This window comes from Sebastes fasciatus, chromosome 1, assembly GCF_043250625.1.
Source record: "Sebastes fasciatus isolate fSebFas1 chromosome 1, fSebFas1.pri, whole genome shotgun sequence".
NCBI lineage: Eukaryota > Metazoa > Chordata > Actinopteri > Perciformes > Sebastidae > Sebastes > Sebastes fasciatus.
In genome coordinates, this window is record NC_133795.1 from 8,627,761 (window position 1) to 8,640,112 (window position 12,352).

The window sequence follows — 12,352 nt, forward strand, 5'->3', positions numbered from 1 at the left end:
CTGTGTCTATGCTGTAACAATTTTTTCCCTTAACAAACAGTGGTCTCCTGGGTGGAAGTCATGTGCTTGTTTGACCCATCCACCACCCTTCTCTTCTCTGTCATTAGAAATGTATTTTTGATAAGTCAAATACAAATGTAATCCTCGACGACAAAAACGTCCCCTTGAAACGTAATTCACAATGCAGTTTTGTTGTACGGGAAAGTAATTTTTAGGAGACAGGGCTGTAAATAAAATAATCTGTTCTATAAAGACAGCTTACTTTACTTTTTTCAAATTGTGCAAAGGACTGAATTGAGAATTAGAGATGCATTCTTTAGAGTGAACCAAGCACTACGCCTTACCTTGACAGGAGGGCAACGCTCCATTCGATCAACTTCTTTTGTGAACATTTTGGACCTGTGGTGGCTGTGAAGTGGTCCAGTGAAAGCTTTATGTCTATCTGCTGACGTATAAATCTGCAGAACAACCTCGGGAAGCCCTGTGTGGTCTAACCTTCACTGGCTGTCCCCTATCATCACATTAGTCTCTGCTTCCATTCAAAGTCATTGTCACCGAGGACTAAGAGAAGACGGGGGTTTGCTTATCGCGAGCAGGTGGGGAGGGGGAGTCAATTAAATGAATACAAATCGGGTGATCAACCTGTCACAGAGTGCTGGACTGCTGGCTTCGAGGACTTAACTCCCTTCATTATTTTTGCATGGCGCATTCGCAGTCAGTTTACAGAGCCGGAAGGCAGTGGAGAAGCAGAGTGGCAGTTAAGTTTATCTCTGAGAGGAGTGTGGCCTGAGGCAGAGCCCACCTGTTTGTTTACTGCCTTCTTTATGTTTGTTCTTTACTACTATGGGCCCTTAGATAGGTTGCTTACACCGAACAGAGTCCATCTTGTTATACAGAGGGCACAGATGTGCTGCGCTCTTTGAGTATTCTCTATACGGTGGGACACATGCTTTGTGACACAGTGCTGGCTTGATTGTTAAATGGCAGAAGATTAATTAAAAATTAAGCAGGCAGTTGGCAGAAAAGCTTTGCTAAAGCATTTAATCAAAGTATTCAAACACAGCCTCTTGTTATATCTAGTGATTTCCTCATTTCAAGCCCAAGAAGGGAGGTTGACTAGTAAAGTGAAATTTGTCTGGTATTTGATCATTTACTGTGCACAAGTGGATATGTGTGCAATTGTGTGTATGTCGGGGTTAAATGTGCGTACAGAACAGCTCTGTGCGTATATTGTACATGTGCGTGTGCATCTGTAAATTGCGGGTGTAGGTCTGTGCATGCAAGTAAATGCATTTGTGCTCAAGTGTGTGTGAGGTCTCACTCTTGTAGTCTTGATTTTGTTCCCAGAGGAGCACATCCATCCAGAGTTGTCAGGCAGAGTCTTACACTCTTCTCCCTCCAGACATGGTTCCATCTCACACCACCATTTCCCAATTACAATGGACGCTGGGGGGAACAGATACGTAACAAAGCAGGTTAGTTTATCACGCAGACACCTTTGTGCACACACATTCATGTATATATGCATTAGGGGTGGGAAAAAATCGATTCACCTAGATATATACTGTATATATATACAGTGTCCGCATGGATACGACCTGCACCCTCACATTAAAAATCCAAAGTGGTAAACACTACACATGGAAGTATGGAAACGTGCCGACGCTACAACTGCATAGCACCAATATACTGACATTTATGTTAAATGCATTCAAACGGCCCCGATGGAGCTGAACTTGGATGTATAAAGAGAACGGAGCTGACGGGAGAGCTAGAGACGGACTTGGCAAAGTTAGCGGGAGTATACATGTGTGACTACGTCCGGTTTTCAAAATAAGGTGTTAACAAAGAGAACTGAATATACAATATACATATATGGAAATAAGATTGATTGGATTATATTCACCAGAAGTATAAAACATTACATTTCCCTTATAAATTAAAAAGAAAATACCACTAATTTGTGAGGGAAATGTTGTTATTCTTTGATTTTTTTTTGGCTGGAATAAATAATTCCTGACAGTGACATCTCTGACTACATTTATGCTGAAAATTCAACACTTTTACTGTATCAATTTAGATATTTTCCAAATTTAAAAGTCCTTAGAAGTGTATGGTTCCACTTTTTCCCATGGTTTAGTGTTAAAATAAATCATAATATCGAATCCCAATACATGTAGAATCGCAATACTTAAAAATCGCAATACATATTTAATCGTCACCCAAGAATTGTGATAGTATCGAATCAGGAGATAGGTGTATCGTCCCAGCCTCAGTATGCATACATACAAATACTGGTAATACCAACAAAAGGGAAAAAATAAGTGAATTTAGTAGATAAAAATGAACAAAAGTTCAGGGCGTAATTAAAAAAAAAACTTAAATGAGCATTAAAAGTAAGCTTAACAATAATTATAGCATACAATTAAAAACATAAACCAGTGTTTAAAAAGAAGGCAGAATCATCACAAAAAGTTGAATGCATGCAGAAACCTCCCACGCAAACACATTTAGTGTACATGTTGTACACAGGGACACTTGTATATGTGCACGCATACACTATATTATAACACCCAGCCGAGCCTCTAAATGGATCTTTTCCCTCCTCTTCGGCCTCAGAGCGATTGTAGCGTTGCTGCATGGGTACTTTTGCTGTCGACAATAATGTCTTATACAAACAGAAATTAATCATTATTTTGTTTTGATATAGCTACATTGCATGTAGGGGAGCAATCTCATTTTTAATCAAAACTAATTGCCTCTCATTAACATCGACTGAATTCTTCCTCCAGCTATCCGACAAAAACAAATATGTTCTCATCAAGATCCCCGTTCCTCCTTTCCTCTTTTCTTCCCTGCTCTTCCACATCCGCGTAGTTGTGATGTATTTGAAGTAAACGACGGTATTACTTCTAACAGTATTTTATATCAAGCAAGCTAAAAAGCACCTTTGCAAAAATGCATTTGATATAGTTTTATTCTTTTTGTTAAATCCAGATGTCTTGCAGTGGGAACCGCTCTTTGAATTAATTCATAGCACACATATCGAAACCATTTTTTGAAAGTCAAGTTCTGATTCATTTATTAACTATGATGTGCGGAGAACTTTTTAGTTCCTCACTCTCCTCCGTATGAGGTGTCTGACAGCAAAACGTGAAAAGTTCAAAGCAGTTTTTCAAATAAAATCCTCTTTTTACTCCCCAACAGAATTTTTTTCAGCATATAATGTTTTCTAAAAATGTCCTTTTTATCATGTTAACATAAAGAGGACATGAAGGTCAGAAGACTGAATGCAATGAGTTAAACCAGTATCATTTCATTTTCCAAAACCATTTTCTTGAACCATTTGGAAAAATATACTTTCCCCTCCAGCCTGTGTTGCCAAGGTTACAGGCCAACCACCAATCAATTGTGAGTATGAGCAACATGCCGTCCGACTGATGAAAGGAGACGGTTAAAGTGCAGTCCCTCGCAGCACAGAGCGTGCTGCCGTTCTGTGTGAACACACACACACACACACACACACACACTCACATATATACCAGACTGGACACAGAGCAACACCCCACTGCTGCTCAGTGAACTTGATGCATTTCTTGACTTCCTCCCTCGCTTCTCCCTCCACGAGCTCTGAGGATACTCAGCGCCACAACGAGAGCATCCACTAACAGGCTGCGAACCCGCCCTTTGGCTCCCCCCATGGCTGTTTACCTTATCCACTAATTACCACATGTTGGCCCATCATGCTCCTTGCTTATTCTCCCTCCGTCTTCATCCATGGGCTAAATATGCGTTTCACATCATTAATCATGTTTACATTCAGCTGCGGTTTAGGTGCAACACCATAACTACGCAGGAAGTCCTTGTTAAGTGGCAAATTATGACTTAGGCTTGAGGAGATGGGTTTTAATCAGTTCCACCGAGTGACGATGACGTGCCGCGACACCGCCACTCTGTTTAGCCCCCTTCTTCTTCTCGCTACAGAGCGCGGGGGGGGGGAGAAGTTGTTTTTCATTATATCACCCAACTGAGGAGGATTTATATTCAACAGTGTGAATGCAGAATCCACTTGAAATTGAAAATGGTGAAGTAATACCTGCAAAGCAAAAATCAATTCCTTCAAATGGAGCCAGAGAGAAAGCAGGGAAAGGGAGAGAGGAAAAGGGGAGCAAAAGCGAGGCGGGAGTTGACTCACACAAGGTGCCGGAACATGAGAGCCGCTTTGCATGAAAGTTGAATGATATTTACTGTACTTCACAGAATTGAATTCACCTCGCCCTCTGTGCCCTGAAATGTGTGCACATGAAGCATGGATAATTTATACAAGGGGAGCCCAGGAAACGGCCGCATTACATGGACCTGTGAAGTTTTTCATAGAATTATTCATAGTTTTCATTATTTATTTCTATGATTATCAATATTAAATTACTGTACAGTTTTTTTGAATTAGGGAAGAACTTCTGATTTGTGTTAAAGTTAACGCGCTAACACCACTAATTTCTTTAACGCAATCGATCTTTCAGAGGTTGTAGCGGGCTCAGTTTTAAAGCTAGAGTGAAGATACTGGCATTATTATGAAACTATAACGAATCCATTAGTACCAACCATGCCATACTAGCTTGTCGTGAAAGAGGCTAAATAAGGCTTCATATTTACGCAAAATTTTGGCGGAGAAAAACTGACATGGCTATTTTCAAAGGGGTCCCTTGACCGCTGACCTCAAGATATGTGATTGAAAATGATTTCTATGGGTACCCACGAGTCTCCCCTTTACAGACATGCCCACTTTATGATAATCACATGCAGTTTTGGGCATGCAGTACAAATGTGTTATTTTCACCTATTCTTAAATGATGTATTTTAATATTTCTGCATACTGGGGTCCCTAAACAGTCTCTGAATTACATATAACTGTAAAGCTGAGAGACTTGTGGATCCAAAGAGTCCAATTTTATTCATGTGTGATGACGTTAGTCCCCATAGTAGTTAGTCCCATTTCACATATTGACTTTCTTTACTCAGATTTTACACATATGGTGTGTCTTTATACTATGAAGGTTTGAAAAAAATCGCAATATCTCGCTTTGCTAACAGTATCGCTATATATCGAAATATATTGAATTGTTACCCTGTATTATGATACGTATCATATCGCCAGATTCTTGCCAATACACAGCCCTAATTATGATCAATATAAACTTCCTGTACAATGTTTTTGAATTAGGGAAAAACTTCTTTGTGAAAAAAAACAAAACACAGATCAAATTATGTTTTTTTAGAATATTAGGGCAGTGCCTGCTCGTGGCGTGGCTGTTTAGAACACGTGCCCATTTGGAACGGGCCGATTGCTTGTCACCCGGTAGCCTCCCGGTACGGCTGCTTGCGGCATTGTCGGGGGCTCGTGCCCGTTCAGAACACGTGGCCGTTTGGAGCGGGCCAATTGCTCCAACATACATGCCCCAAGTGCTGCTTGCAGCAGTGGCGAGAACCACTCATCGCTCATTGACTCCAAGGAAGTGATGGGTAGTTTGCTTGTTGTAACGTTAGTACAGTATATCCATTAGCAAAAGTGAACTGCAGGAGCCGCGCTCTGCCTCCTGCGGACAACATGCTCGACTGCAGAGCCCTGAAGCTCCTCACCCACTGCTGAAGAGAGCGCTGGTTGCTTGTTTTTTCATATTATATTAATATTGAACTTGTCACGTGTCCAAATTGCACCAAACTCGACACTGCACCCCATGGGGTCCCCGGCAATACACCTGCCAAGTGTGAAGTGGATTGGATGAGCGGTTCTAGAGATATGCAAAGGACATACAGACAGAGATTCATTGCTTTATAGTTAGATATCTGGAGGGATCTTTAAATGTATAAACTTAAAAATTGCAGCCACATGATACACGTGACATCAATAAATTTGCCTAATTCTAACATTATTATTTTATTTTTACTCATGAGGTTGTGCTTAAGTAGCGCTCATGACTCTCTAGCTTGGAAATAAACTCTCCAAGCACAGAGAGCGCAACCTCCTTATTGTCTGCATATCACGCCCACAAGATCAAAGATGGATTACCAGAGACTTGACAAATCGCATTGTTAAGCAGAAAATATGTCATCGTCCAGAAATTGTAAACTAGAGCATGGCTGTGTTAAGAACGGAAAAGCCTTACTGTAATATTATTCCACAGCACACAAACCAGATGATGTTGATAACGTGCCATCTTTCAAAAAATGCACTTTTGCTCAACCCTAATTAATACCTTGACAGCTTCCCATCTTGTACTAAAAGGAGAGTAAAACTTTAATGAGCAGTGAATGTGAAATACATCTTATAAATATTCATGTTCAAATTTGATTTTTGCCGTAAATATCTATTTCAGTCGGTCTATGTGGAATACAGCAGGTCGATCTGAGAAAACTTGACGGCGCAGACTGTTAATGAGCCTAATGTTAATACACTCGCTTGATGTCCGTGGCTGTACCCGGGCCAGGACATCTGACTCTGACCTTGACCACTGGAGAAGAGCCATGTCTGGGCCGAGATCCATGCATCACTCTCTGGTGACCACTGACCTCCAACAGTCATTTTACTTTAACTACTCCCAGTGCAGCCGTCAGCATGGAGGGTACAACCTTTGTTCCACTATCAGCAAACTGTACTCCTCCTCGGTGTCTGCTGGGGAGTGCAGGAGGAGGAGGAAGAAGGGGGACTTACAATTGACCACTGTCCCAACTAAGCCTTTTGGGCCGATTATTAATTTTCCATCTGTTTACAAGCCGAAAGCCTTGGATGTGGTTTAAAGCACCAACACCAATTAACACGATCCTCACATGTTACCATAAAGTAGCTGCTGTATACTGTCAGAGATGACAGATGGGCTTGAAATAATAAGCAAACAAGGACTGAAAGTGATTCAAGATGTTAGCCATGTAGCAGGCTGGAGTCTTCAGCCTTGATGGACAAACAACCAAGAGTGGAATTGATTGAAAAACACGAGGCGATGGACCTTTTTGCAAGTGCATCTGTCAGATCAGCTGTGAGCGCACACTGTGATGTGATGGACTGAACTCGCTGACACGTTCCTGCCAGGTAGCAGGATGTTTGAACACCTTGACTGATGAGGAAGTGAATTGATTTCTGTCTTTGTCAAAATGTGAATTTGTGGGCTCAATGAATAGTTAATGTTTTTTTTTTTTTAACTTGGAACGGCCTGCACTGCACTCGGTGGACTTAGATTAATCATAGCAAAACGATGGCTTTCCAGTGATGTCAGCCGTAGTGTCTGCTTTTTGGTGAGTCACTGAAATCAGTCGCCTTCAGCCAAGATCTGGAGCAGAAAGCAATCAGGCTTTAAATGCTCGTGACATTTTGTTTGGTTGAATTTACAGTTTTAGATGCAGGATCGATGCTTTCCACAAGATCACGGTTAACAACCAGCATCACTTCTTTTTAGGGCTGTCAATCGATTAAAATAGTTAATCGCGATTATTCGCATGATTGTCCATAGTTAATCGAGACTAATCGCAAATTATTCGCACATTTTTTATCTGTTCAAAATGTACCTTAAAGGGAGATTTGTCAAATATCCAATACTCTTATCAACATAGGAGTGGGCAAATATGCTGCTTTATAAAAAAATTATGTATATATTTATTACTGGAAATGAATTAACAACACAAATGAATGACAAATATTGTCCAGAAACCCTCACAGGTACTGCATTTAACATAAAAAATATGCTCAAATCATAACATGGCAAACTGAAGCCCAACAGGCAACAACAGCTGTCAGTGTGTCAGTGTGCTGACTTGACTATGACTTGCCCCAAACTGCATGTGATTATCATAAAGTGGGCATGTCTGTAAAGGGGAGACTCGTGGGTACCCAGAGAACCCATTTTCATTCACATATCTTGAGATCAGAGGTCAAGGGACCCCTTTTAAAAATGGCCATGCCAGTTTTTCCTTGCCAAAATTTAGCCTCTTTTGTGAAAAGCTAGTATGACATGGTTGGTACTAATGGATTCATTAGGTTTTCTAGTTTCATATGATGCCACGATCGCCACTCTAGTTTTAAAACTGAACCCACTACAACCTAAAAATTGCATGTGGCGATAAAACAAATTTTTGTTAAGGCGTTATTATCGCATTAACTTTGACAGCCCTACTTCTTTTCATTCACTGACTCATTCAGGTCATCTATCTCTACTACCAGAAAGTTCTTTTGTCTCTTCCTTTCACCTGATTAGTTTACGTCAGTCCTCCAAGTGCTCGGATCACCGGTTATTAACCAAACAAACAGCCAATCAATCAATCATTCACCATATAATCAAGCACGTAAGCAAACAGAGTTAAAGTGAACCGCTTGATTAGAAAAAAAAACACAATTCCTTGCTAATGAGACAGAGTTATGAGTGCAAGCATTGTGCAACAGCGGTAAAGTATTGAAAGGGTCACGGGTGCATGAAGCAAATGAAGCAAGTGTGTAATTACAGCGGGACTGAGACTTGGACCCCTGAACCAGAGGTCAGCTTCAGAGAGTCATTATTCTGCATTAATCTTTGCCCCTCGCAGAAAAGAGAGAGCCGAGGTTTGATTAGCTATTCAGGAAATATCGTTTGGCTTTCTAATCACACAGCTTTTCTGAATTTATGAACTTGTAATGGACACCCGCAGACTTGAAGAATAATTCCTGTGTTTTCATTTGATTATTTTCAGCATGGTATATTTTTTAATTAAAATGAATTCTCAGAAATGCCACTGAACGGTACTGGCAGTCATGAGACGAACACAGCATGTGGAATAATTCTGGGTCAAGATTGCTATAATTAAAATATACATGTGGTATAGTGGTATTTGCTATTACAGTAGAAAACCACTTACTGTATATGGATCTAAAAGCTTGGCAGAGAATCATTAGATTTACATATATAAAAAAGGTACAAATTGAAATTACATGGTGCAGAAAACCCTCAGAGGGGCGAATAAATAAAGAGAATAAAGAATAAAGAGAATAAAATATTAAAAGGGATGGTAAAGACAGAGAGAATTCCTATATAAATGCGGTTTAAATAATTCAGCTATAGTAATCAAGTGGTCCGTTTACAGTGTTTATTTGGATCTTTTTATACAGACGACATATGGAAAAATTGTTAAAACTACGGTAATTCTATATACAGTATATGATAGTAGCCTGATAGGCTACTTTGCCTTGCGGCTCGCGGTAACCCGTCTACATTCCAGCTGGCTACCAAAGGCTGGCGCTGCGTAAACATTGAAATCATGACGGGAAAAAAAATAATTTTCTCTGAATGAAATCAGATGCAGCAGCGAAACGTGGTGTTCCTCAGACTACCTTACAGAAAACGAATGCGCACGGGGAAAACACCTGCGGTTGAAGCCGCCCTCGTCAGGTGGATTGATAATGCCTGGTCACGTAATGCCCGCTTAAAGTGAAATTCTGCCGATCCTCAACCGGCCAGCACATGCAGACGAACGGCGCCCGGCCCGTCTCCTTTCATGCCGCCAGCTCCCGGAACTCAGTCCATTTGCCTGTTGAAAAAGTGAACAAGGAGCCCCGGCAAAGGGCCGCTGTTCACCGCCTGCGCTACAGTGAAAGAGCAGAGAAACAGCAAAGTCTCACCCCAAGCGAGCCCTTGGTGTTGGAAAAGGCAGAAGAAGTGTGTGCTCCAGGGATGACGTATTTTTGTAGGCCAACCAGGAAGTTAGCATCGCCCTGGTTCCCTCGACAAAAACCCAATGTGATTTTTTCAATTGGCTTGTGGATTATTGCAGAAAAAAATCTCTGTGGTAAACACATGTTTATGATAAACTTCACAAATGAACACCACTTTTATGATTTTTGTAGTATGAATGCAATCGCCAGAAGTAAAAAGCTAACGTTAGGCTGTAAACAAACTACACCACGGTTGCATGAATGCGAGTATACACAACGAGGCTGTAAAGTTGGACGAGTCGGCGTGATGGCGTTTCGTAGTCTCATTTAGCCACTTGTTAGCAACCGCCTTTTTTAAGACACATAGAGGCTTCAAAATTCACAAGTGGGATATTTACTGATGTATTTTATATCGTAGAACAAAGCGTTAAGTTCTCTTCAGCTTGTGTTAACCACAGACCTTATTTCAGGCATTTCACTAAAAACCCATTGACTTCCAAATGAGGGAACCGGAAGTGTCAAAATGCCAACTCATTTCCTGGTTTTAGGACTCATTCCTGTTGCACTCTATTGGCAGCGAGCCTGTAAATAGTGAAGTGGCCTGTTTCATGACTTTATATTCATGTAGTGAATATACAAATGTCAATTAGATGGTAATCTGCACGAGAAATAAAGAGAAACAAAGAATATCTGCTTATAGTGATCAACTTGACCCGGACAGACATGATCACATATAAGCGGTTTCCTCTGTAATATTATTATGATGAAAACTCTAGTATCAGAATTATTGAATGTGATTACTGTTGAGTGTGTCTGTGTGCATTTTGAGCATCCATGAGTGAGTGTAACTTCGTGCCTGTGGACTTAATGTGTGTGTGTGAGTAGGTGTGTGCGTGCGCACCTGTTAATGGTTGAACAATGACTCCTTTTGTTGTGTGGTTATTTTCTTTATGTGGGTACAAAAGCCATTTACGAAAACGTACCTCCCACACAGCTGACAGAGATCTGCCTTATGTTTCTCTATACTCTGCACTTGTTACTCTCCAGTAGTGAGAGCAGAAAGGAAATATGATGTTCCTTAAAGAAATAGAGACAGAGAGAGAGACGGAGAGGAAAAACCAAACTAAGGAAACCTCTGAACTCCAGCGGAGGGTCAGATCGTCTCCTGGCAGGTTAAAGGTCGAGAGTCTAATCACATCGTCGATGCTGTGAGAGCTCAGTGGGATGTGACAAAATGGAGGCGAAAACCTGCTTCACAATCATTATCTTCAACTTCTCCAAAGACACAAACATCTTTTTTTGGCCCAGGAGGATTTCACTGTTTGTCAGTCTCTCGTTATGTCTGCCTGTGTGTGTGTGTTTGTCAGTAAGAGAACGGAGTTATTGTTTTCTATTGTGCAGTATAATATGCTCCTTCTGTCCATCCCCTCAGGCAGTATCTGCAGCAGGTTTGCGTCTTGCCAACCACATACAGTAGCAGGGGGCTGTAGAACAATATGAGAGGCGAACTGTGGGGGGAGGCAGGGATTTTATAATAGGACGATGAGATGTTTGCTTGGCTGTTCTTGGGTGTCATCAGTTTGGACTTTGCTATCCATGCAAGCAAGTACAACTATGAATAAACTCTGGTTTTGCAGACCAGATATGTATTTATACTAGGGCTGTCAAAGTTAACGCGATAATAACGCATTAACGCCAATTTTTTTTTGTCAGTTTTAAGATACTGGTATCATATGAAACTAGAAACACATGCTGGCCTGTGCAAGGAGGTTAAATAACACTGCAAAGTTAGGCAAAATTTTAGTGAGGACAAACTGGCATGGCCATTTTCAAAGTGGTCCCTTGACCTCTGACCTCAAGATATGTGGATGAAAATGTGTTTTATGGGTACCCACAAGTCTCCCCTTTACAGACATGCCCACTTTATGATAATCACATGCAGTTTTCGGGCAAGTCATAGTCAAGTCAGCACACTGACACACTGACAGCTGTTGTTGCCTGCCTGAGTTTGGTATGTTATCATTTGAGCATATTTTTTATGCTAAATGCAGTACCTGTGAGGGTTTCTGGACAATATCTGTCATTGTTTTGTGTTGTTAATTGATTTCCAATATTAAATATATACATCCATTTTCATAAAACAAGCATATTTGCCCACTCCCATGTTGATAAGATTATTACATATTTGACAAATCTCCCTTTTAAGGTACATTTTGAACAGATGAAAAATTGATGATTAATCTCGATTAACTATTTGAATCTATTAACAGCCCTAATTTATGCACAAAACACATATAAGGACATGGTTTTGGTTTGATACACTACATTCCCGCTAATTACGGATGTCACAAGATCTGATACTTTGGAACCAAGTCAATGCCAAAATTCTGAAAACGTGACAGAACTCGTTTTTCGACAGTACTGCAGGTACCGTAGGTACTGTCATGGCTCGAGACTAACAGCGCGCTGTCGTCCCGGGGACGATTAAAAATGTGTTTGGGACGCAGTAAACTCTCTATTGACGCACCATATTTTTTCCCTGATAATGTTACATTGCAAACAACAAATATGTGTTGATATCGACAGGATGAGAGCTAGTTAACTTTAGCTGTTAGCTCTGTGCAGGACTGTGCTGTTTACTGGCTGCTAACAGCTAAAGTTAACTCGCTCTCCTCCTGA

At 40.8% G+C, this 12,352-nt stretch overlaps 1 protein-coding gene across 4 annotated transcripts in view; it reads right to left on the reverse strand.

Annotated features, from left to right (window-relative positions):
* tafa1b (TAFA chemokine like family member 1b) overlaps nt 1-12,352 on the reverse strand; it is a 158,341-nt gene that overhangs the window by 9,927 nt on the left and 136,062 nt on the right. For all 4 annotated transcript variants that reach the window (XR_012591456.1, XR_012591428.1, XR_012591438.1 and 1 more), the window contains one exon: nt 1,322-1,446. Coding sequence is in view for 1 of the 4 variants with exons in the window: in XM_074615953.1 (XP_074472054.1) it covers nt 1,322-1,446 (125 nt within the window). In the remaining 3 variants the exon portion in view is untranslated. The remainder of the gene's footprint in view (nt 1-1,321; nt 1,447-12,352) is intronic.